At 30.4% G+C, this 27,486-nt stretch overlaps 2 protein-coding genes and 1 long non-coding RNA gene across 6 annotated transcripts in view; 1 reads left to right on the top strand and 2 right to left on the bottom strand.

The window, feature by feature from the left end:
- Positions 1 to 1,044: 1,044 nt before the first annotated feature.
- LOC105737019 (uncharacterized) lies at positions 1,045 to 4,980 on the bottom strand. Its single transcript, XR_015292062.1, has 4 exons — positions 4,790 to 4,980; positions 4,324 to 4,491; positions 3,658 to 3,776; positions 1,045 to 2,242 (listed from the first exon to the last, which is right to left on the bottom strand). It is a non-coding gene; the product is annotated as an uncharacterized LOC105737019 (long non-coding RNA).
- On the top strand, positions 2,030 to 12,401 carry LOC100864453 (carboxylesterase 1C). The gene is made up of 4 exons (XM_012494087.3): positions 2,030 to 2,185; positions 4,744 to 5,017; positions 9,697 to 9,806; positions 10,904 to 12,401. The coding sequence occupies exons 1-4, from the start codon at positions 2,030 to 2,032 to the stop codon at positions 12,230 to 12,232; spliced, it is 1,869 nt and encodes a 622-aa protein (XP_012349541.2). The 3' UTR covers positions 12,233 to 12,401.
- Positions 8,065 to 27,486, bottom strand: part of Rap1 (RAS oncogene family member Rap1) — a 43,114-nt gene continuing 23,692 nt past the window's right edge. For 2 of the 4 annotated variants that reach the window (XM_086908093.1, XM_086908090.1), the window contains 3 exons: positions 16,774 to 17,054; positions 15,935 to 16,216; positions 8,065 to 14,042 (listed from right to left, as the gene is read on the bottom strand). In XM_086908093.1, the coding sequence (XP_086764219.1) occupies positions 13,953 to 14,042; positions 15,935 to 16,216; positions 16,774 to 16,956 (555 nt within the window). In that variant the 5' untranslated portion in view covers positions 16,957 to 17,054 and the 3' untranslated portion in view covers positions 8,065 to 13,952. The remainder of the gene's footprint in view (positions 14,043 to 15,934; positions 16,217 to 16,773; positions 17,055 to 27,486) is intronic. The other 2 variants (XM_086908092.1, XM_086908091.1) reach the window with 1 other exon arrangement.

Genomic DNA, 27,486 nt, shown 5'->3' with positions numbered 1-27,486 from the left:
AATAATAGCATGATTAATCATATGACATTTATGATTAAGATCAAACAAACAATTACAGAATACTGGAAATTTAAATGGAAATATTAATAATTAATCTTTCTTTTTTACATTAATTTAATTTAACTTATAAAATGTCCCAATTTTATGATAAAAATGATGGAAAAATATATTATTTTATTATTTTTAAACTATATATATCTATATATCATTATTAACAGTAATAGTATAATATCTCATTTTATTTTAAAAAGATTTTTTAAATAATCAGAAAAGTAGTCAGAAAAAAATTTATGCAGAAAGTTAAAATCCAATAATGGATATGAATCAATAATTTAGTATCTGTAATATAATAATTATTATAACAAAATACAACATAGAGAATAATGAAGATAAAAAGATAAAAAAAGATATGAAACATTGTTTGATAGAGAAGATAAATACACGGATACCTAATATACCTAATTTGAAAAATTTAATAAATATAGATAAATAGATATTGAAAATCATACGATATATATTATAGAGGATTGATAAAATTTTAGGTCACGTTCGATAGTCTATTTTTTCCATATCTTTGACTCGGTTACAACCCTGAATTCATTAGTTTAATTGGATACCATCAATTCAAACTATAATATCACCTTTCACCTATATTAGATGCATATTACTTAATGCCCCCGCTCATTATCTCTTCGTTCCTTTGATTTTTGCGGTCACGCTAGCAGCCACCTTTTCGATCATACTTTATCCGTATTTTTTTCTATTCTCCATCTTTTTTCCTTTCTCTTATCCATTTTAACAATCTGTGTCCGAAAATAACGATTCTATTCTTGAAGTTTCACTTAAGAAAGAAAGAATATTGGAAATCTTCGTTCTTACGTATTATAAATCGAAGTTAAGCGAATGTGGCATGATTCAGCGACAAACCTTTTATGAAGATTGTTATGTTTTTTCTCTTTTCATTCAACGTATCGTTGATTTTTGTGCTTTTTTGATTACGATAAATATCTCGCACATTCTTGCGTGCAAATAAATTTTGCATAGTTTTGTGAGATTTGATTTGATTTTTTTTTTTTTTTTTTTATTAAAGAATTACAAATAAGAAAGATAGAATTTTGAGTTATTTTAAGTTAATATTTCTTGCAGCTTTTGCATGTTTAATGCATTGACATTGTGTCACGTAAAACATTAATAAACATGAAATATATTTTCCAATATGGGCTAACTTAATTGAATTTCTCCGAAAGACATTAACGGTATGATTATCTTTGTAAAAGTACACGAAAAGGAACGAAAAGATATTATTTATCATATTCAATTTCTTAAATATATTCAAAATTCAATACACTAATTTATCTATTCCGTTGTTTTAAAACTTTAAAAATAAACCAATGAAATTAAATTTGCACATGCTAGTTTAACACTCAATCTAGAAATAAACAGAATCAATTTCTGTTCATGATAACCTATTCCTAAATTATCTCAGTCTATTTCAAATCAACATTCAATCTATTCAGTATACAACCATAAAGTACACAAATCTATTCTTAGTATCTAACATGATTATCCAATAGGAGTTAACTCGATTAATTTTAGATTATGACCATCAATAGTTATTAATTTAGACTACGAATGCAAATTAAAATTATAATATTAGCTTTTTGAATAACATTTATCACATCCACAAATGTTAATTCTTTTATAGCCCGAAAGATAAATCAATCTAAACAAATCTAATTCACAAATACACATCTAATTCTTTTCCCTTCTATTTTTCCCCTAAGTTCAAATCCTTTCTACAAACATAAAACACCCCAAACACCAAATGCTCTATAACAATAAGGGGTGAACCCATGGCTAACACGCGACTTTGAACGACGCAAGAAAGCCGCAAGTGAAAGAGCGCAGGTCTCGAGGCTGAGGAGGAGAAACTGGCCGCGGGTGGTCGAATGAAGTCACGCAAGGGTTAAACTGAGACCCCAGAGTAAAGCCGCCGATTGTTTCCGTGGCAAATCAGTCAGTCTGCAGAATGAGGTGTCCCGCGTGGCTGTTTTTCGCGTTGTTCCCGCGATTTTTCGCCGTGTTACCGGTCACCAATTCTCAAAGAACGCATGCAAGACAGGGATTGGGCCGTGAACAACCTCTGGTCAAGATCACCGAGCAAGGAACGGTCGCTGGCAAGGAGGTGCGACGATTTTATTCTGATTTAGACTCCGTACATGTGATTTTTTTTTCCTCGTTCCTGTAACAGATACATTGTGTTAACGAGCAGAAAGTGATTCACACATAAATCTGATTGAAATCTTTATTGATAGATTGCCAATCAGAGAGCTGTTGCTGTGTGTTTAACATGCGTCGTTGAAATTTTGTAATTAATGATGTGTAATTTCGACAAGTTGTCTATATATTTCTATTAATGTACGACAAGCATACGATTTCTTTATTGTAAATACAAAACTATCAAATAGCACATTATGTTTTTCTTTTTTTTTGGAAGTATTTTGTTGTTGTTTTATGAAATTATTTAAATAAGAGGATTTAATAATATGTTAAGTTGAAAAAATAGGTGGTATCTTCTTTACACGAATTCCTTTGTACGAAAGATTCAATTGTGAATTTTTATTATTCACGAGCGAGCAGGAAATTATCGTACAAACGTATTTTCCCATTTGTGATTCGATGCATTGAATTAAATAAATCTGAAATGTTTACCGAATCAAGCTTGTCAAGTTTTTATTTGTACAAATAAATTAAGTTGACGTGTTTCGAGGGTTGCTAGGAAATCGAATGGAAAGTTTTATTACGAAGATATTGGGCGATTCTTTTGGAAAGAGTGACAAAGTTTAGCTTATTGTTTAAATCGAAAGAAATTTTAAAATAATAGAAATTTTAAAAATTAGTTGTACTGGATTAATAATGCATATAAAATACTTTTATAAATTTGAGACTAATTAAAAACAAAATATTATAATCTTTTCAAATTTTCTATTTTTTAATAGAAGATAATTGTATCGATATTCGTATTAAAAGATTAAAAGAAATTCTTCATCTTTTATTTTTCTTTGAAAAAATTATTTTCCATTGAAAATATTTTTAATTGAATAATTGTTTGTTTAAATGGAAGTGTTTAATTACAAAGATTAGATTGAAGAATTAGAGATCGAGAATAAAATATTAATATTATTATTGAAAAGATAAGATTTTTTAGATTTCTTAAATTTAAGCAATTTTTTAGATTTTAAAAATCAGAAATCTCGGTTTTTATTTTAAGATTTTACGATCATTTATTTTCTTAGAATTTAAAAATTTTAAAAATCTCTTAAGTACTCTTAAATTTTTATCTGAAAAATCTTCTATAATAAAATCTGATAAATTACAGTTTATATTACTATATTTCTACCTTTTTTAATAACATCATTTTTGCATAACAAACGAGCTTCATATGACAGAAATTCATATATCATTGCGCTATATAAAAGCGTTAAAGTTAAAAATCTGCATTTGAATAAGTATTTGACATTTTAACTGCATGAGAAACAACAACATGCGAGCATCGTAAGTTTCAATTGTAAGTGTCAACTAAATATATGCAAATAATATGTATAATGAATACTAATTTCTAACATTTATGAATTTTAATATTACATTATTTTTTACCTTTTGCTTTTTCATTTTTGCGAAATTTGTGCAATTATGAAATCTCAGGAAAACAGAAGAAAAAGTTTCTTGAACTTATGATATTTCAGTCTCATGCATAATCACATATTCCTTTCTTCCTAAAAAAACCAATTATTTTTTTTTCTTTTTTTTTAATTCTGTACTAAATTTACGTTTATCTTTTAAATAAAATATTTTATAAATAATTTTATCTTTTTATTAGTATCTTTTAATTAATTAAATATATTTGGATTAATTAAATATACCTCTTATTATACAGTATAATCAATTATATTCGATTTATCAAAAATAATTAATTAGATTAGCATTTGTTCTGCATATAATTGTTTCATTAATTCAAATTATCTATTTATCAATTCAAAAAAAAAAAAATTATTCTTATTAATAGAATCATGATTGATATACATTTTCAAAAGTAATGTGTATAAAAAAATACAAAAAAAAAATTAATTTATATTAAAGTAACGATAGTATCGTGACTATAAACTTAAGATATATTCATAAATAAAATTTAAAATTAAGTTAAGAATTTTCCATAAAAGTATCAATCTTTGCAATTTTATTTTATGCGATAAGAAATCACAATATAGCGATTCGATAAAAATCACAAGTTACGTGAACTATGAGTAATGTAATTTTGATTACCTTTAAAAAATGAATTCACGATTGTACTGTGCTCGAACCTGATGTTAAATTTAAGTAGTTTGAAGTTTTGATTGCTAGGCACTATTATTTTTCACTACATATGGAAGAATAATTTGTCACGTGTAATTCATGTTTCGTCAAGAAATTTTTCCAAGTATTCAGTTTTTCCTTAAAAATCATAATATCAGTAATTAATGTGAAATAACGTGAATTATTTCTTTTTATATTTTTGACACAGTTATTTGACAAAAGTTTGAATATCTGATATCACTTTCTTTATAAAAAAATTTTTATTTGACGACTACTTTAATTTTTGACATTTAAAAAATTCTCTTAATTTTCTGATGTCTTTTTAAAAATAATAAACTTAATTCTTTTTTTCAAAGCAAATTAAAAACTATTTCTTCGTTTATATTGCAGGTATTTTTAAGTGTTACTCAAAAGGTGATACAATATTTAGGAATACCTTATGCCCAGCCACCGTTAGGAAAATTACGTTTTACTATTCCTGTTACCGAACCGCTTCCATCATGGAGCGGTATACGAAATGCAACACAATTTGCATCATCCTGCCAGCAAATGACAAATCGTTTGAAGCTCCATGAAAAATATTATAAAAGATTGTTGCCACCTGATCAATTCGATCCTGGAGTTAGCGAAGATTGTCTGTATTTGAACATTTACACTCCTGATGGTAAGTAAAATTACCAATAGTTTCTATAAAGTTACTATCTAGTAATCTAGTAATTTAGTTACTATAAAGTTTTTATAGAAATAAAATAATTTTTTCTTAAAAATATATTTAAATAAAATTAACATAATAGGAATAATATAAAAATAAATCATAAATCAAGATATATGTGTAATTATTTTTAAATAAAAAAATATTCTCATAAAAATTACTATATCTTTAATTACTTATTTGCAATCTTAATCTTAATTTAATTTTCAATAAAAACTATTTTATTTAAAATTTCTTATTATCATAAATTATCTCTAATTATTTGTTTTAATAATCAATTCCAATTAAAAAAAAATTTAATTTATGCTTCTTAAATAATTTCAATATTATAAACTATATAAAAGCTTTCATAATTTTTAACATGTTTAACAAACTGAAAGACAATCAGTTTGCTTCACTTTTCATTTCAAACAATTTAAGTATTTATAGTCTAAGTACTTATAATCCTCATTAACCAGTAACATAATATTATTAACTGAAAAGCAAATCACGTTCATCATCTTGTTCAATTCAAAGTTGCGCGTAATCGTAATACATAGTGTTGTTAATATGGACAAAATCTATGAGATTTTTGATACTCGACACGTGATCGTTTTTTCTCATGCGAACAACACGCAAATGACAATAATCATCTACATCCATTTATTTCTTAATCTATCGATATATCATACAAAAAGGTGGTGTGATTTGATAAATGCCTCGTGTCGAAGAAAAACTTGTGATTAGAACGTCGTCAAGGACTGAAGAAAATTATTTCTGTTTTTTTATCAAGTTCACGTGGGAAATTAATAACATTGTATGTATACACATAATTTAGTTTATAGCAATCTAAATTGTCGAAATTGGACTAATGCAAATTGTCCATCACGTTTGAGGTTATTTGATAATTAATTATAAAAGTAACATTTTTGATTATGATTATGATAAAGATTAAATGTTTTTTATTTAAATAAAAAAGATAAAAGAATTTATTAGTATCATAGAATTCTTATAAATATTTTAGAATCCAGTTATAGCTTAGTTCAGCAAATATTCAAATCTATCAAGCTAAATTACTCTTATCATCTATCTTTCTAATCCTATTGTTTGTTCAAAAAATATATTGCTCTCTGCAATGTTTTGGCAATAATATTACTATATTTTAATATAATATTGTTGTAATTATATTTTTTGTTTGTATATTTTATATTTTATTATATTATATATGTGTATTTTGTATATTTTATACAAAAAATTTATCATGACTTATCGAACAGTTTCCCGTTCCAATTTCTCAATTGACAATAAATGCGACGACCTGCGTGTCGACGATACGTAAATCTCATAGTTCTTGGATGTCGGTTAAGGACTAAGCTAATAACAGCATTACAAGCATCATTTTCAGCTAATTTCGAATGTCATGTTTACTATGGTGTTCGTAAAATTGAACTTTCAGAAGTCGTAATCAGTAACCTAACCTCTTTCAAAATATGATTATTCGTTAAAAATATATTCTTTTTTAAAAAACTTTTAACATTTCCGTTTATATTTGTTTGTGTTTACATTTTATGTCAAATTTTAGATTTTTACAATATAAAAATAAATAATATAAGTGGAAATTGAATTTTTATTTAATTAATAGTACTTATTTGGGATAGATTACGATCTAAGTGACATATATATATACTTTAGACATGATAATTATATCTTGACAATTATTATCGAAATTAAGTGAAGTATAGAAAAAATTTCAACACTATAATTTCGTGTAGTTTAAAGGAATCCTTCATAAAATTTGCTTTTGAAATATTATCATTTTGACATTTTTATAAATATGGGTCGAGGATATTGGATATGATTTTTTTTTTTTGTTAATATAGTTTCGTTATGAAATTTTCATAAAGCATAGAAAAAAAAAGTGAAAATTGTAATTGTAAGAAACTGATAAAGATACGAAGAATTTTATTTGAATAATCGATGATATGATAGGTGCAAAAAATAAAAATTATAAGATTGCTTATGAAGATTTATTAACGAGAAGGAAAGTTTAAATCATATCGATCAATCATATAGGACAGGTTTATAATAGTACTTATTGCCAATAGAAGGGTCAATTTATGAAATATTTCATTCTTTCCATCTACAAAATGAAAAGGTTAGGAATATACAAAATCACATGTAGGTTCCTCAATTTGATTACTCAAAAATTCTAACAAATAGTCAAATTTAGAAAATAATTTTACATAATCATAAAAAAGTATATTATAATTTTCGAGTAAAATTTTTAAAAAGAAATAAACACGTACAAGATACACATATATATACATCACGTATATAGAGACTCAAAAAGAGAGAAAATTGGATAGGGGACAACCGGTAAATCGGGAAATCGTGTCGATTTCGCAAAGTTAACTCCGGTCGATATAGAAACAAGGAACAAGAGTAACAGTAACTGGCGCACGTCGTAGCACGCGATCTTTTAGTTGGTCGAGATGTTAAGATACTGTTGAGGCCGGTCACGAAACCATCCTCGTCATTCTGTGTCCTAACCCAACATTATAATCAAATCTTTCAAATCGATATTTTTTTTTTAATTTTTTTTCAATTAATTAATTTCTTATGAACTATCAAACAAAAAAAAATTATTTTTCTATAGTAAATGACATTTTTAAACAGATTTAAAATCAGAATTAAAACTCATTATTATTTATTTTTGTATTTATTTTTTTTACTAAGGCTACTATTTTTATGGATTTTTAAGATAAAAAATTACTAAAATTTTATAGATATTATAAAATTGTTGCTTTTTTTATGTTTAGATGATATTTGAAAATCTCTTAAATCATATTTAGATACTTAATTAAATTTTATAAATAAAGTGTTGAATAAATATCTTTAAAATTGAGTTATATGATGTGCATGAATTGTCTTTATTTTTAAATTTATATTGTGCATTTGTAAAATGTTTTATATTTTTCTTTAAATTTGAGGATATAGATTTATGTTTAGAAAATATATAATTAAACTATTTAAGTATTTTTATTTTTCAACAATTATATCATTTCTGATTACAGCATCTTTTGTTTTACATCCTTCTCTTTCTTATTTCATTTATTTCATTCTCTTTCACCAACTTACCTGAATAATTAACGTCTAATTTTTAAACAATTATTTAAAAACATTTACATAATCACTTCCAAACAAACATGCAAATATTTTCCATGAATCTTCCTGAAATCTCACTATTCTCTTACATCTGTAGTTCATCTTCTTAAATCATTAAATTTCAAATTCATTCTTATAAAATATCCCTTCTGACCTATGCAATTGAAAATCAAAAGCTATAATTAATAATCAATTCTTTCGTCCAAACAACTAACCCGACTTGTAGACTTTTGTTAGAAAAAGATTCGTGCCGTGTGCAATCGTGATAAGCGTCTAATGAATCGTTGTGGCAAAGTTGTATCCTGAAGAAAGGTTATTCTTGGACAATTCAGACACCATCATAGGGAGCACGATAACGAAGACCAAGCCAAACTTCCGAACTTCTATCGTCTACTTATACTTATCGTATCATCTAAAGTTTTATCCTACCGAGCAATGGCCTGAATTTTCCTCGACCTTGGCACGCTTCAAAAACCGACCACACGCCACATGTTATACAGCCCGTTGGAAGAAATCACCGAAATTAATTATTCAAACGATAGCTAGATGGGCTTCGTGCCTTTTCAACTGTGATACTGCTTCATGAAAGTTTTTCAGCTTTTCAGTTTGATGTTAAATATACAATTATTGAATGCATCATAATTAATATTTCGCCAATATAGATTTTTTTTTTTTTTTTGATTTAGTACATTGATTTTGGAAGTGTAATTTTTTGTTGTAGGATGTTAATAATTAGATAAATAGAGAGAATTAATTGCTAATACTAGATAAGTTCTTTAGAAATTTGTTCTTTAAATATTTTATGAAATTCTTCAATATTTCTCAAGTTTTTATTAATGACTTCAATAGAGACTTTTAATATAGTCAATCATATTTTTTTTGAATTATTGCTATATATTTAACTTATTCTATTATTGTCCAATTTCTTGTATCTTTTAAATATAAACTTCTATTCTACAATAATTATAATTTGATTTCTTATTTTAAATATTAATAAACTTCATTACTTTCTAAAAATTTGGTCATTGTAATGATTGTAACCATTTACAATAGATCATTGCTGGAAGAATGACGATATGCAAATTTTGTCACGATCGATTCTTTGACCGAAAATGAGAATGCATATTTGTCATCACGCACGCGTTTTTCATCATCTTCAGAATTTTGTGAATGTTGTCTCGTTAATTACTCGAAATTCAGTCATGTCAAAATGTCATCAAACATTTAACAACTATTATTTTTTTTCTCCCACTTTGTTAATTGCTTCTTAAAACAATAAATAATAAAACAATTTTATAAAATCATAACAAATAACTATGGTTTACAATTAACAAGTAATAAAATGGGAAACGCATTAAGTCTTTTTAATTTTAAATTATACAGAAGTTTGGAAATGTAAATCGTTATCATTCAATATTATTTAAATAATATGTAAATCGCATTGTGTTGTAAATATTTTATATTATATAGATTTTTGATTCCTATAGGTAACAGTCCAGACGATGGATGGCCTGTTATGGTGTGGTTTCATGGTGGTGATTTTAACACTGGCACTCCAGCTATATGGGATGCATCATTTTTCGTTAACAAATATAAAGTAAGTTACTTAATATATATATATATATATATATGTAATATATAATACATATATATATATTAGATTCTAAAAAGTTTTTAAATTATAATTTTCACTTATTACATAACTCGATTCCAAAAATGGTAATAAACATAACAAACAGTTATAAAATTACATATTTTTAATTATCTAGAATAAAAATCTAAGTTCAAATTAATTTATAGTAAAAAGGAAATGTGATTTTTTTACATTTTGCGAATATTATTTAACAAGCTAGGCTTTATTATTTTTACATTGGAAGGACGTTGTATGATCAGCAGATGATGTTTTGACCTTATATTCTGTACATAAAGGAAAAGAATTTCAAATCGCGAATCAATCAAGAGCTGACGATGAAAGTCGACAGAAAATCGAAGGAAATTAGGATGTTTCTTGCGTGCTTTAGCTAACCCAAAGCTAAATTTAACCTTTGGAATCGCACAGACAACGGTCCATCTATGATGCATACCTTAGGTAACGCTGTAAATGTTAATTCAGGAACAACGGCCACGGAAATATTAACGTTGAATTCATTGTTGAGGGAACACGTTTAACGATTCTTAAAAATTGTTATAGAAACATACAACGATATATTATACAGTAATACAAGAGACCTCATAATCTAACTATTATTATAAGAACATATCTAACACTACTAATTCATTTATAGTCTTACAAAGCAATGTAAAAACGACGTTATAATAGAAAATCTTATATAGACAATATTAATAATCTACCTTATAAACATCTTCCTATCTAACATATTGTTTAAAGCAGAATGAATCGTATAGATTAATTATCGTAACTTAACATTCACACGTTCCTAATCTCTCAAAGCTCCATTTTCTTCAAATATCTGATCTACAGAAAGTTGAAAAAAAAAAAGGAAAAATCGATTCAGAAAATATAAACCGCAATCTTTCGCAGTTAAAGATCCTAACCCCTCTAAGAAGGAACATGTAACTTCGAAACTCTTATAACCTATCCATTAACAATATTGCCTCTCGCTCATATTCTCAAAAAAACTCTTTGTAATCTCTAATTCTAACACGCTAACGATTTAATTGATCTTTTTCAAGATCATGGTGGTCACGGTGGCTTATCGTCTCAATATCCTTGGCTTCTTCACAACCACGGACGCAGAGGCTCCAGGTAATTATGGCATGTTCGATCAAATAGCAGCACTGGACTGGATTCAGAAGAAGATCAAGAATTTTGGTGGTTCTCCGTCCAATGTGATAATATATGGCCATAGTTCGGGCGCCATAAGTGTAGGTTTGCACCTGGTTAGTCCTCTGAGCAGAGGCAAATTCTCCAAGGCCATTGCCATGAGCGGAGACGCAGTAAGCTCTGTGGGTTCACCACAAATGGAATTACCGGTGGTTGATATCATCGCCGAAAAATTTGGTTGTTATAGACAACCCACATCAGCCTTGATGGAGTGTCTTCGTCGAGTAGACGTAAACATCCTGGTCCGTGAATCCTCAGAAATAGAAACGTGGGGTCCTATTGTTGATTATACAACTAATAACTCCACAGAACCGTTTCTATCTATGCATCCAAGGGATGCATTAGACAGTGGCACTTTGAATTCTGTCCCTCTACTCGTTGGTTATACGAATAATGAACAGGCATTGGCTTACATAGAGTCCCTAAGCAAGGAGAACGCAGATGGTAAACTTTCGTTTAACAAGTTCGAGATGCTAATCACTGACGAGTTTGTATCATTGGTCCAGAGCCCGGAAGATAATAGTACCTGCGAGCTGAAGCCAGAAATGGTCGCAGAGGCGGTATTATTTTTTTATAAACCTCATCCGCCGAGCAAGGATCAAGGTGTGCTTCGGGATAGATACTTGGACTTGCAAACGGAGAAAAATTTTGCAGCTGGGCTTACTCTGTTAGCTGATAAGGTATCCAAGGAGAAGCGAGCATTCGTTTATAGATTTGACTATAGGCCCAAGACACAATCTATCATTAAAGATGTGCCTGAATGGGCTGGCGTTCCCCACATGTTCGAGCTACCGTTTGTCTGGGGACTTCCCCTATTAGTTAACAGCCCTGTTCAGTGGAACTTCGCTGACAAAAAAATGGCTGACGTGATGATGGCGATGTTGGCTAGTTTTGCCAGGGTTGGTAATCCATCCCTGAGTAATGTTAAATGGGAATCGTACACTGAGGAAGAGCCTGGGATCTTGATTATCGATAGGAACATCGATATGAGCAATTCCAATGCAATTGATTACAAAGCATTGGCTTTCTGGAACGAATATTATCCGATGGTTCTTGAAGAGGCAAGGAATAATTGTTGTAATATAACCAGCCAATCTATTGCATTGAGGAAAGCTTCTTATGAGATCGTTTTGAGTAGTTTTGTTCTTGTCATAATGTTTTGGTACATAGAATTATAATTAATAGTAATGAATTATTCTATTTTCCTTTGGATGTAATTTTTGCACCTTCTTTTTTACAAACATTGACAGATATAGGGCCATCCTGGTTTGTGTTAACTTCTTGAGATGACGAATAATTTGTAATACAATTTATTCTTGCTTCAATAAAATTCCATTTTGTGCTTAATCATGTTTAATTATCGGCTATATTATATCGTGGTTCCTAATTTCAATTAACTTGAATTGTCTTGTCTTCATAGCAAGCGATGGATAACATGAAAGAGACCTAAATAAGAAAATATAGACGAATAAATATCGCTTAACATTTTATATAAATTATAGAAGTAAAAAAGATTGATTGACATTAAAAGAGATATTGAAAAATTGAGAAGACAAATGGTATATATATTCATAAAGTTCCAAACTAATTAATTTGTACGCTTCGAACAATATTTATTGCAAAAATTAAATTTTAAATTTGAACTTAAATCATAAAAAAAGAAAGAGGGAAAAAATGAGGTGTTTTGGATGTAATAATGAGGAGGAGAACCAGAGAGCCTGGGCTTTTTACTTTGTTTAAGTCTTTTTTTATCTTTTTCTTAACATTCACTGAGAGATTTTTTATTATTTGCTTTAATACGGAGAGATATAGAAAAAACATATATTGTTCGAGAAACAAACGATTGATAACTTATGAATATTTTGATGCTTCGATAATAATAATTAATAATAATAATAATAGTAATAATAATCATTCGTGTATATGTCTGTCTGTCTGTGTGTTTTTTCTTCATTGTGTGTATGTGTACCGTCTATGTATAATTATTTTATATATATATATAATCTTATATATATATATATATGTGTATGTATATATATATATATATATATATATATATATATATATAAGAGAGAGGTGCGCGGCGGGCGATGCATGGGGGCTGGTGGCCTGCGCACGCGCACGTCCAAACATTTTTCTTTTTCTTTTTTCATTCTTTTCTCCTAAATACGTATATATACATTTATATATTTTTGTATAAATATATAAATATATATACAATCATTACTTAATCATATTTTATTCTTCATCCATATTTGTTCTTCTTTCTTCTCTCTCCTTTTTTTTTTCTTGTTTTTTTCTTTAATGCAAAACTCCTACTATAATGATAACCGACGCCGCGGGGTCTCGTTAACACTAAAAATTCTTTGTGCGCCTCTGTATTTGCGCGTGCACACGAACCACCCCGGGACCAACGTATGTACAATATTATTAGTCCTTTTTTTTTTTATTTTTTTTTTATTTTTATTTTTTTTTTTTATATTTTTTACTCGCTGTTTATATCCTCCCCTCTCTCTAATTTTCTCTCTGTTTTATTCTTTCCAATTGTCTTCTTCATTCTTTCCTTCTTTCACACTTTTTTCTTTGCCTCTCATTGTCATCTTCATCTTCTATATATATATATATATATATATATAGAATATATATATATATATTTTTCCCCCTCTCCTTGATATTCTACGACTTCCTCTTGTATGTATCTTTCCTTTTTTTCGTCTATTTATTTATAATTCCGTCAGCCCCCTCCTTGTCAGCTAGCTTTAGTTTTCTCCGTGGTCACCTGAACCCCTGTATCATCCGTTGGTTGTATCCGGACTTGTTGCTGGTTATTAGTTAATTTATTCCCTTTTTCTGTGAATTTATTCATGCAGGAGAGTACAGGCTTCTGCTAGATCTACCTTACAGAAGTAGGCACAGCGATTTCTTTTTCTGCTTCATCTTCTTCTCTGGCGATTTTTTGTTTATTTGTCGTACCAGGTCATAGAAAATCTGTAAAATAAGTATTTATTGATTGGTATAAATTATCATGAATGACTTTAAATTACTATAATAAAATTTTATTTCTATTTTGCTAATAATTATAGTAATTATAATAATAGATTTTTTTTTAACATTAATCCAATATTGAGAATGATTGAATGCTATTATATTCAATTTTAAATACTTGACTATATAATATTATTATGATTTATTAAAAGGAAAGTAATTGATTGTTTAATAAGATATGAATGTGAACAAAAAATATTCCTATAGTAATTCAACAAACTCAAAAAGATTTAGATTTTATGCATAAGAATGAACTTGCACAACAAATGTACAAATAGAATTTATAAAATAAATTATTTCAGAAAGTATTGTTTATGTACTATTTATGTTTTTTCTATCTAATGATGAGATAAAAACTCTAGTCTTTATTTTAGCTATGATAGTACAAAAAGTTACCATTTCTGAAAATAATTTATTCATATTAAATCAATGTCATATGTAATTGATAATAGAATAAAATGAAAATGCTTCAAATGTGTGTGTGAAAGATATAAAGAAATTCTGTATTGAATTCTGTTTTCAAATTCCAAATTGCAGATACAAATGTAAATAAAAATTTATTTCAAATATTCTATGAAGATTTAATTAATCTCTTTAAAAAATTATTTATTTAATTTCGAATTTACTTTCTTTTTAATTGTTAATCTTTTTTTTTTCTTGCATTTATAATAAATAAAATTATATATTTCAGAATTCCAAGGAGAACCAAAAGTTTGAGGATTAATTTATTAATGAAATGATTTTAAAATAATTTTATATATAATTTCTAAGACAAAATTTAAATGATTCTCATAATTTTTAGTTTTTTCTTTTATTTTTCAAGGATTGTTTTATATACAGTTTAGAAAATGGTATGTGAATCATATTCCCACACTTAAACTATTACATTCCCACATTTAATTAGAATATCTCAACCTTTCTAACGGTCTTGAACTCCTACACATAGTATTAATTAAAAATCAACAATAGTTCTCTCAGACACCTCTGTTCAGACAACTACTGTTACTTTGTAAATTTTTTTTTTTTTTTTCTAGAACTTTAAAGATTCTAAAAAAATTTAACATACATGTCTCTGAATTGCATTCAATTCTACTTAGTTCTTATCTACAACATTAATGAGTTCTATAATACATGAATCATAAACAATTTAAAATATTTAACAAAAATAAATTTAAAATTTTCTTTATTTATGTCAGAAAATTATTCTTTTGTTAAATACATAAAAAAATTTTGTTGGAAATGAATTATCCTTTTTATATAATTTTCATATTTTTACTTTATATAATTTTGTTACAAACTTATTAAAAATATTAGATAAATTCTTCTTGAGAAAAAGATATGAAAATTCCCATAATTATTGTTTCAAACTTATACCATTATAATAGAAAATAATAAAAATAATATAAGTTAATTTGGCTTTATCTTTTTCAATCATATAGAAGAATATAAATGAAAATCATGACACATTAATTATATAGTGAAGAAACTGAACAATTAATTAAATATTTTTAAGAATTATGTGTCTTATTAGCTTACTACATTCTTTATAAATTCGTTAATATAAAATGAAATAAAATCTCCATTATATCAATATTTTATGAGTTTTTCCCCTTATTATACATTATAAAATTTCGAAATTAATTACAATTATAATTTCTTTATAATTATCCAATACAATTATAACGGAATTTATATCAGAATTAACTAGATAAATTTTGCATTTGTTTCTCTTAAGGAACAATGGCTCTAGAGTATTAGTATAATGTTATCTGTAACTCCAACAAGGGAAGGGACAAAAAGATGATTGGTACAGAGAATGACCATCTACTACTCACATCGTTAACATTAATTTTGGCTTTGGCAGAAGTCTCCATGAACGCGCAATTAAATTGCCGGGCAAGATTGACGCCCTGGTCTTTGCCCACTACCCTCTCATCTTCCAAGTCACACTTGTTGCCCACCAGCACCATAGGCACGTCATCTGTGTCCTTCACCCGTAGAATCTGCTCCCTGAGGTCTTGCAAGTCGTTGAACGTCGATTGCGCCGTTATCGAATATACTAACACAAATCCCTGGCCATTTTTCATATAAAGGTCCCTCATGGCTGTGAATTGTTCCTGTGAAAAGCGATAGAGAGATGTTAATGATCATGATCATAGAGAATATATACAATCTTTTCTCAACTTAAACTAAATGATTTTTTTTTAATAAACAAAGACCATTAATTTTAGAAATTTAATTGAATGAATTGAAGTTTCTTTTGGATTACTTGCTATTTTGAAGAGGATTATAATTTCATCCAAGATATTGTTTTTCTTAAGATGTTTTCTAATAATGTATTAAAATATCATGGTTTTAAAAATTATTTTATATAAAATATATAATGTTTAATATAATAAAATTGTTGTCTGCTTACATAGCAAAAAAAAAAAAGTTATTATTTAGAATTTATTATTTATATTTTATTTTATTATACATATAAAATTTAATACATTAATCGATAATAAAATTAAATTAACAAAAACTGTTTTAAAAGAAATTTCAAAGAAATAAATCTTTATATATAATTTCATTGTATAATATAATTAATTAAATTATACCATTCTTTAATAGCGTTTTTATGGATGAAACAATGGCTGAAATAATAGTGTGAGGAATATGGTAGAAAACTCACCGTTCCGGCTGTGTCTAGGATTTCTAACATACATTGTTGACCGTCGACCTCGACCTGTTTGCGGTAACTGTCCTCGATCGTCGGATCGTACTTCTCGACGAAGATTCCTTGTACGAACTGGACAGTGAGGGCGGACTTGCCTACACCTCCACTGCCCAACACTACTATTTTATATTCACGCATTTCCTTGCCCTAATTCTCTGTGCGCCTCTGGTCACAGCCGAGGGGTCACCGAATCCGCCACGTTTTGCTCCTCTTTGCTTTCAGTTACACCAGACCTGCTGATAACAAAAGGGCACTTTTACTTCCTTTCTCTTTTACGCTTGCCAACATCTTTTTTTCTTTATTTTTTCTTTCAGTAACTTTTACAATTTCTTATATTTCATACATATTTTCAAATATTTTTATTATCTTTAAATTTTTTTTTAATTTTTCATTTAACTTTTTTTCACTTCCTTCTTTTTAATATTTTGGAGATTAATATTATGGAATTTTTATTTTCACGTTGAATTTTTTTAAAACTAACATTTTATAAAATTGCTTTATTTAAAGTGTATTAAAAAAAAAATGAGAATAGAAACCCGCGATATATTTTTTCAAATCATATTTGAATTACAAATCTCTGATTGAAAATTTTCTCAGAAATTCTTAATCCAATTCTTTTTGTAACAGCATTAAAAAATACCTAACTAGAAATCCAAATTGAAACCATAAAACATTTTCGTTCTCTACGAAACGTAAGATTTCTCAGACATGGAATTACGAAATTTCATTCATGATGAATGATAGAGAGAGAGAGAGAGAGAGAGAGCGAGAGAGAGAGAGAGGTGAAAAGGAGGATCGAGAGTTCTGCGTGCTTTTTCCACGATCCCATTGTCTTCGCTTCAAAAACTTTTTCCTGAACCTTTGTTTGTAAATGAAGGATGGCCTGCCCGAGGGGTTCACCCACTTTTTTCATAGAGCCGCAGAACAATATAACGTCGCATTTCCGGTTTCCCCTTCCTACACAGACGATAATAGTTATTGTAAATCACTTCGAATTAATTCTCTCTCTCTCCCATTTCTTCGTGACATTAATAAAAATCGCAATCGTTCCTTTCGCTCCTTGCATCTTTTTTTCGTGATGGAAAAAGGAAGAAAGAATAAAAATATTTTACAAGCTTTTGTGTTTTAATACTTTCGTTTCACATTTGGTTTATTCTTCTTCTTGAATCGGTGAGACGAATAAAAATACAAAAGAATTTCATTGTCATGTGCATTGAATTGTATTGAGTTATATATAAAGCGATTTTATTAAAAAGAAATAAATAAAAGAAAATATTCCTAATATAATTTGAAATTTTGAAAAATTAATTAATAATAAATATTTATATTTTGTGATATTTTTTTAATTATTTTATAATAGCCATTCACAAAAATATAGAATGATAATATTTTTAATATTTTGTCTCTAGATATATACGCATATCTATTGGTCATAATAAATGTATGTTTTACATGGAAAAATTTAAATAGAAAATTATTTTTGATTTAAATTTGCCGCCCTAATTTCTTCGCATCTGATAAATCGATTATCGAAATGCTTTATATATATCGATTGACTTTAGCAATAATCAAGCGTTCGTTCGCGAAAACAGTCAATTAATAATTAAGTTAGGAATCGAGTAAAATTTGAGATTCAGGGTGTTTAACATTCGATCGAAAAGATTCACGGTTCAAATTCACGTGTCGAGATTGCTTTCAAAGTTTCTTAGGTTTAACGAGCGCACTGCGCCTGTCCGGTGCACGCAATGCGCCATTTGTCTTAAAAACTAGACAAACTCACTGAATTGCAATGTGAATGACTCGTCATAATGAGAATTGGAACACGTTTTATGTACTGTCTTAGGAAGGAAGATTTTATGTTGGATTACTTCTAGTGGAAACAATGTCGACTCTGGTATGAATTACACTTGATGTTTGGATAAAATTTAGGTTAGGTGTCAAAGTTCTGGGATATGAATCCACATATCCCACGTTTTTGTTACGCCTGAATTAAGTTTGGATAAATTTAGATTTGGTTTAAACTTCAATTACATTTTGATTAAATTTATATTAAGTTTGGATTACACTTACAAATGAAAATCGAATTGCTTTAAGTTGAATTTGAATTGACTTAGGTTAAGTTTCGTTTATCTTAGGTTAGATTTGAAATCAATATATATATATATATATAAGTTTGAAACAAATAAATGTTTGTAATAAAAAAATAAAAGTTTTTAAAACTATTGAAAGAGTCAAAAATATAATAAAATCAAATACAACGACGATATTAGACAAAAGAAATCCAAGAGAAATCTGATTGGATGGTAAATCTAGGAAAAATTCTAGAGAGAAGAAGTTCATCTTAAAAGAATCATCCTAAAAAAAAAAAAACGATAAAACGCTAGCTTTAAAATGCTAAACAGGAGAAAGAAAGAAGAAGAGAATCAAGGAAATATGAAAACAAAGGGAGACAGAAAAGACAAAGAAGCTTGGGAAAAAGAGGAATGGAGAGAGAGAGAGAGAGAGAGAGAGAGAAGGAAAGAGTCGGCCACGAGTGCAGAAGCTGTGGAAAACGAGGCGAACACGGGGATTGGCCGGTGATGCCATCATGGCGACGATATGCGTCCAATCCGCAGCCACGAATTTCCTTCTACCAATCCGTCATTGATTTTAGGTTTATGAATGGGATCGCTTACGTTACCCACGTCTCTTTCAAGATACTACGAGTTCTGGGAACAGTATCTCGGCTTGAAGAGCCGAATCTTACGTTACACTCCATCTATTCGTATTCTTTTATTTAAGGCATACTAAAATTAAGAACGTCCTGTTAATTTTTTTTCTCATCTGAAATAGAATTGCATGGAATTAAAAGGAGGATTCCTTTCACAAAAATAATATAATTTTTAATAATGATGAAATAATTTCTTAAACAGGACATAACCTTAAACTAAATCGACTCGTAATCTTTAATTTAAGCCATATTAAAATTGAAAGGATATCTGTTCAAAAAATTAATATAGGAATTCTTTTTAAATACACAATGGAATTATTTGAAATTTAATATCATAATCAATCTCTTGAAAAATGTAAAATATCTTTCCTACATTTTTTTTAATAGCATTTTACGTATCATTTGCAGTATTTACAATTCTTGCGTAATTTCCAAAAATTTTCTACAATCAAATATTCCATTAATAACAAGATCTCATATAACGTTCTTCAAACATTATTCCTCATTCGAGATATTTACTCGAAGTTACACCACATCCAGCTTCAGAATCGAATAAAATAAAATAAAATTTCCATCCTATGTCGTTCGAAATTCAAAAAAAAGTCAACTCGTGCATATTTACCCTATCATCCTGTTTATTAAACAACCCTTCACACTCTGAAAGCTGGCAACATTTTTATCCAAATTTTAATACATTTCCATCCAACGAGAGCTAATACATTTCTCTTTTTTTCCCCTTGCTACATTTAACGAGAAAATGTAACCGTATTTCCAGTTAAACCGACCCTCGATGAAAACATGCAGAGGCTCTGGAGAGGGGTTAAAGCGTTTCTAGGGTTAGTTGGGAAGAGGGAAGGTCGGTCGGTCGGTCGGTCGGTTGGCTGGTACTGAAGTGTTGGCTCCCTTTTCGTGGAAGGAAGACACTTCTACGAGTTGAACGATTCCATTTGCAACAGTCACGTGGGCATGTTCGATCTTCTCGCTCTAATATTGATATTTCAGAGCGAGAACGATGTTGAGATTGATGAAAAGGGGTGGACGGAGACTGGCGGAGTAATTTAATATTCGAAACGGTTTCCTAAGTAATTTTACACCGTGCAGCCGATGGTGCTCCAAGATGCGGAGGCATTCTCGAGAGTGGGGGAGGAGGAGGGTTAAAATTGAGGTTTTAATGGCGGTTTTGGTTGTTGCGAAAATGAAATAGTGGCGTGATTCGATCGAAATATACCACGTTATGGAGATAGGAATTGAATTTAATGGAATGTTGAAATAGTGAGAATGAAATTGGGAATTTTTGTCCGAAATATATTCGAGATCTATAATAAAATTATAGAATATTAAAAATATTGGAATCGAAGTTATAAAATATTCTTTGGGATACTTCTAATGGAAGAAAATGCTGAAATATATTGGAATGGATACGTATTATTCTCAATGGATATCGGAATACGAAAATCAAACGAAATCACAAATGTAATAATCAAAATTTCGACCGAGGTTGAAATCCAGGTGTCGCGTCGATCGTTCGAATTTGAACCTCGGAAAATCGGGGACAAAATATTCCGAAATATAAATATACGATGAAATATTTAACGTTACGAAAATTCGGAGAAAATTGGAAAAAAATAAGTTCGTTTCGCTCGAAGAATGTCTCGAACGCTTGTTTCGAATAATCCAGATATCCAAGGAATAAGGCAAGGAAATTTGGATGGAAGACGAGAGGAAGCGTTAACACAGCGATGTCCAGCTTCTTCGAATTCCTGATCAAAGCGATTTTATGCATGCGGGTCAAGAATTTCACGACTGTACACTTGATAGCTCGTGGACTTCAATTAACCCTGTTCCACTACGGAGTTAATATAGCAGCGATGCAAAAAGGATCGACCCCTTCTCTTGCCCCGAAAATCCTTCTGGAACAAGAATGGATCCGTTTTCAAGAAGAATCCCTTACAGAAGGAAAACAATCCCAAATCTAATCAACTTTCGAAAGTAATGAAAATAAATCTAAAGAGATATCGTGGATGCAATTCGAGGGGAGGAAAGGAATTGAAATTGAAAATTGCACGACAGAAACGATCATCCCCTAATTGGATCGGAGTCGTGTATCAGCAACAAGTCGATGGAATCGAGCCACCCCTTTTGGCACGCGTCCAAAAAACTTTCCCTCCCTCCTCCCTCGTTGGCGGAAAATATATCCGCATACAGGTCCGCAGAGGACGTTCGACCCGTGACCCAATTCATACGCCGCCCGAATTTCCAACAATTAAAACATCGACGCCCCTTCTCCTTCAACAGTTAGATTTTTCGAAAGTGATAGATAAGCTGGCACGGGGAAAAATCGACTCGCTCGAGCGTGAAAGGTGTAACGAAAGGGGAATTTAATTTAATCGTGATCCTACATTTTATCACACAAATACGTGTATTCGCGTTAATAATTAGATTATCTCTTAGGGACTCTTGTTGCAACGTTTTATTGTACGTTATCTCTGGTTCAAGTGCGAATGTAAAATAGAATGAATAAATAAAACTAATTTATAGAGAATTTCAATTCGATCAAAGGATTATTCATTTTTACTAAAAGTTAACGATACATTCGCAGAAAAAATCGTTTTGATCGAACGTGGAGAGACCTCCTTTGACAAATGATAAATGGAATTGAAGAGAATTAGTTTTTTTTTTTTAATTGAAAGAAAAATAGTATTGGAAATGGTCGATTTTTCGATCGGTGGCCGCCAGTGTCATTTTCGTCACTCGACTCTGATGAACCCTGATCCGACCTTCATCGCCTTTAATTAAACGCATCAGATGGAGACAATTGCGGCCTTTGAATGCACGCGACGTCTAAATTTCTTCCGTCGAGGAGAGAAAAAGTGTCGATTTCAAGTGGCGTAAAATTTTGTTTACACTGCGTCGCAGAAAAAAATTAAGCGGAGAAAATGTGAATTCGATTGAAAAGATAGAATTGCGATTAAACAGAATCGATCGATTTAAATGGATGTAAAAATTTAAAAACGTGGAGAAATTCGAGAAACTCTGAATTTCATCGAAACAAATCGATCCTCTCGATGTATAATTGACTCTTATCAATTATGATCACGAGTTACATCATCCGTTATTTGCAATTGAACTGAATAAATAGAGGGGAATTAATTCAAAAGCGTTGGTTCAAGGTTGTGACAAACGCCGAGATATATGTTATCGAGACGAGTAAACGTTACTTTACAGACGCAAACGTAATACAAATTTTTTTATAATCCTCTGCTCGAAATGTTTCAAGCAGTGTGTAACAAATAAACTTTTGAAACACACCTTTGCTTAAATTAGAAACACCTGATTTTTCGATTCTCTGCTGTTCATCCATCGAATGAAGGGTACATTCGAGAGGAATATTTTTTTTTTTTTTCGAACGAAAATTGAAAGATTGATCGCACCGCAGGCATTTAATTTTCACGAGTTGCCACCACGACGAGTTGAAACGACGATATCCATGGATGCTAATTGAGCGGAGAACGTGGTACTGTCGTCGTGATAAACAGATATGGAAAATCGTTTGCCCGAAATCGTTAACATCGAATCGAAATCAGGATTGTAATTTTGCCGTAGCTATCAACTTACGACGCTCGACCAGTGACATCTCGCGTCGAAAACAGGAAATAAATTAACAACAGAGAAACGTGAAATATCATCCATAACTCTCGTATTGCTTGCATCGTAAAATTAATAAATATATATCACTTAATACCGATATTCGAGATATTCCCCTCACCGCGTTCTCCCTTAAATTATTAAAACGAAACTTTGTTGCCACACAGCCCGACGCACAATATCCCCCCACTAAAGCGTTCCTAAATTACACGATTAATTCGATCAACTCGATCCAACCCCTACTTTTCGCGGGAAATGTTGTTATTACAACCCCAAAAAATAATCGAGATTATAGGAGAAATATCAAGGAGTCAGATTTTCTTCCCTTTTTTTCTTTTTTTTTTGCCGCAATAACAGAAGGTGGGCCGGCAATTTTCACGTGATCGAGAAGGCACACTCGCCGCCTCATCGCTCTTTTCAAGCTCGTAATATACGCGGCTCCCGAATCAACGGACCGTTAATTGGTTTCGAGAATAACGCGAAGGAAAAACGGCACGCTAATTGCGCGACCAACTATTGTTCCCCCCTCCTCCCTCTGTGAAACGCGATGGAAAATATCGTGCAACATGCTCGTGACACACATTTGAAAAAAAAAAAAAAATGACGACGACGACGATGATGAAATTCTATTTATGAATTGCTCTTTTATTTATTTTTCTTTTTATTTCGCCGCATATCGTCGAGTCTCAATTTGCGGCGAGTTTTGCGAATTTGAATTAGCAAGTTTTTGAGTAATTAGTTTTTGTTTCCTTTTTTTTTAATTAATTAATTGATTAATCGAGGTAATTTAATGAAGGCAATTTTGTAAAAGACGTATAACATAAAAATAAAGGAGTATATATAACACGAGTTAAACGTGAGTTAATACGTTGCCATCTCTTCGTTCCTTTTACGAGGAAAAGTAAAGGGAGAGGATTTGGATGCCGAGATATCGAAAGGTGTTATTAATCGTTTAATTATAACGAAAGTTTAAAAGTAAAGTTTACGAAAAGATCTTTTAAACTCCTTCACTTTTCTCCCCCGAGACTCGGCTAATTTTATCGCTTGTTCCGTCGCTTCTATTTCTTCGCGACACATCCCGTCCCGTGAAATTCAAGAAGCTCCAAGTTTCTTCCATTTCCACCACATTTTTCTTTTTCGGGGACAAAGAATTTTATTTCTTTCTACATTTTCTTTCAAATCGAAATGGGCCGGAAAAATTAAAATCAATTTCCTTTTTCAAACGTAACAAGACGTTAAATTTCAATTGATTATCACGATTGAATTGAAACGTAATTCCTCGTAAGATGATTAAAGAAAAGAGTTGATCGGCAGATGATTTTCAGTTTTTCCTTTTTCCTTCTAAAGTTGCCTCTTTTCTTTCTATTTAGCCAATTTTTCACTTCCCTCTCTCCTTTCTTTTTTTCTTTCGTTTACAAGACTAAAAGCATAATAGAACAGCGACCCGACCTGACCCGACATCATCGGATTCTTCTTCTTCTTCTTCCGGAGATTCGAGGAAAAAGCTAATGGAAACGGATATGCGGATATGAAAAATAGAATCCGCTTGGAATGAAATTATTACTCGAGATCGAAGTAATCACCCGGTCGAAGTTGAAGCGAAGAGGTTCGAGATAAAAATGTTCGGTTAAAAAATTAAATGTCGTGGTTGGAGAACGAGATGAATGTTTTTTTTTTTTTTTTTTCTGTAACATTATAATGGACAACTTGTTCAAAGTGTGTCCTGTTCTTGATACGAGAATGGAAAGGAAAATCTCTTGAAAATACGTGCTCTCATGCACGTATATGTGTCTCGAAGTTGCAACTTGGGAATGAATATATATATATATATATAAATATACTAGTTTTCCTAGAAATCAGCTCAAATTCTCGGAAGAAAAATACCTCGACATCTCGTGATTTAGATGTGTATATATATCCATGATATCGTGTACTATCTGAAAAGAGTCAACATCCATTTCAAGAATCAGGAAAAATCGTCAAAAATCATTACGAAGAAAAATCTATAATGTTGAGAAATCATATAACAAGATTTCCAAAAAATCATTCCATTCTGAGAGACAAAATAACGTCGTGACATACTTTAATCAAATATCCCCAAAAATTATAACCTGCCTGCTTCTGAGGAAAGAAAATTTCAAGATTTTTCCAAAAATCATCACCATTTGCCCTTTCAGGAAAAATTGCAATTCCTTAAAAATCCTAACAAACTAGAGACTAACGATCACTATTACTTCCGAAGAACAAGCAAGCAATCTCAAAACTCGAAAAAAAACGCCTATATTTTATCATTATCGGGACGAAATATCACTCGCCTTCCAAATCTAACGTTTCCAAAAAATCACCACCAATTCCTTAAAATTCTAACGATCACTATTACTTCCGAAGAACAAGCAAGCAATCTCAACACTCGCCTTCCAAATCTAACGTTTCCAAAAAATCACCACCAATTCCTTAAAATTCTAACGATCACTATTATTTCCGAAGAACAAGCAAGCAATCTCAACACTCGCCTTCCAAATCTAACGTTTCCAAAAAATCACCACCAATTCCTTAAAATTCTAACGATCACTATTACTTCCAAAGGACAAGCAAGCAATCTCAAAACTCGAAAAAAAACGCCTATATTTTATCATTATCGGGACGAAATATCACTCGCCTTCCAAATCTAACGTTTCCAAAAAATCACCACCAATTCCTTAAAATTCTAACGATCACTATTATTTCCGAAGAACAAGCAAGCAATCTCAACACTCGCCTTCCAAATCTAACGTTTCCAAAAAATCACCACCAATTCCTTAAAATTCTAACGATCACTATTATTTCCGAAGAACAAGCAAGCAATCTCAAAAACACCTATATTCTATTCGTTATACTTGATTGATACACCCTTCTTGAATACAAACACGATTGCAAACTCATTAATCGAAAAACTCGCTCCTCTCCTTTTCTTCCAGCTCCATCAAACATTTTCCAAGAACAGTTATCCAATTAAATTTCCTTCTCCCCCCTCTTCTTCCTCTCCCAATGTTTAATATCGATGAGATTATAGGCGGGCGAAGGGCAAGGACGATTAAAAATGAACGTCGGCGGCTTTAAGATCGAGAGGAGGAGTGGATATCGGAGTGGAGACCGCGCTCCATTGTGCGAAACTGTGTCACAGGGACGTGAAGGTATCCGTTAAGGCGAGAGAGTGCAAAGTGGAGAGGCTACGCCTCTCTTCTCGCCGTCCATTTTTCATCTCCAAATGATTTCTGCGTCGTATCATTGTGCGCGAAACGCTTGTTGGAGGGGAGGAGAGGGTTGGTTGTCCCCGCGAAAAATCAGAGGGTGAAATTGTTCGAGCGAAGAAAATTCTCTCTTCTTCTTCTTCGAAGGAAAAATTTGATCGTGTCGTGGGACGATCGTCGTTTTATTCTTATATATTGGTCTCTTCTTTAATTTGTAAAAAAAAAAAAAAAAAAAGAAGTTATAATAATCGTATAACAATCTATCCGAGGAACGAAACGAGTGGGAATCCTGCCAAGATTTCCCCCTCAAAGCGTTTTAATATCCGATCTATCTAATTGGACGATTCCAGGAGCTTCATTTGTTTATTATTAACTTATTAATTCCGCCTCTTCTCCTCTGCTTCAACTCGTTAATTACCTAATATCCTCATATTTTTCTTCTTCTTTTTTTTTTTTTTTTTTTAGGTCGATACTTGGAATAGTTCGAGTGTTTGATTTTTAACTCGATGATTCGAAAAGAGGGGATGATGAAAGCGTATACGTTTTCCTTTTTTTCTCCCCCATTTTTGAATAGCTCTCTCTCTCTCTCGAAAACCAGAAGTTGGGCATCGAGTAAATCCGTCTCCACGTTTGATTTTAATTAAATTCAAAAACTTAAAATTGGTTAGATAATTCGAGTCAGATTTTTACATAGATAGATCCCGAACGAAAGTTAACGAAACTGTTCGATTCTGTTCCGATTGACAATTAAAAAAGATATTTCAGCGTGATTTCATCGAGTTTCTCGCGGAGGCTAAATGTCGGAAGCGAACAGCGATAAACGGAAGTAGTTTTAATATTTTTATTTTATATATTTCAATATAAAATTTAATTATATCTATATTAGTTCTCCCTACTTCGTTCGTTTCCAAAGTGAATTTTAAGCATTTTGGTCCGAATATAAGCCTCCAAATCGGCAACTCAGTTCTATATTATCGATGGTAATAACAATTACCTCCTACATTGCCATACAATTTTTAAAAATGGTAGAAAAATGCAAAAGTGCCAAACAAATCATACTTGTCCCTCTTTCCCGTTTCTGTT

The sequence above is a fragment of the Apis florea genome, unplaced genomic scaffold (genome assembly GCF_048593485.1).
Source record: "Apis florea isolate Af1SG1 unplaced genomic scaffold, ASM4859348v1 contig_3036_pilon, whole genome shotgun sequence".
Taxonomy (NCBI): domain Eukaryota; kingdom Metazoa; phylum Arthropoda; class Insecta; order Hymenoptera; family Apidae; genus Apis; species Apis florea.
Note: the sequence above shows the minus strand (reverse complement) of the source record. Positions and strands in the feature narration are given on the sequence as shown.

Bases quoted from the DNA above. Each gene is read 5' to 3' on its own strand.
- LOC100864453 (XM_012494087.3), top strand. From the start codon at position 2,030: ATGAGGTGTCCCGCGTGGCTGTTTTTCGCGTTGTTCCCGCGATTTTTC. The intron at 2,186-4,743 runs GTGCGACGATTT...TTTATATTGCAG, and splicing joins GAACGGTCGCTGGCAAGGAG to GTATTTTTAAGTGTTACTCA. The intron at 5,018-9,696 runs GTAAGTAAAATT...TGATTCCTATAG, and splicing joins GAACATTTACACTCCTGATG to GTAACAGTCCAGACGATGGA.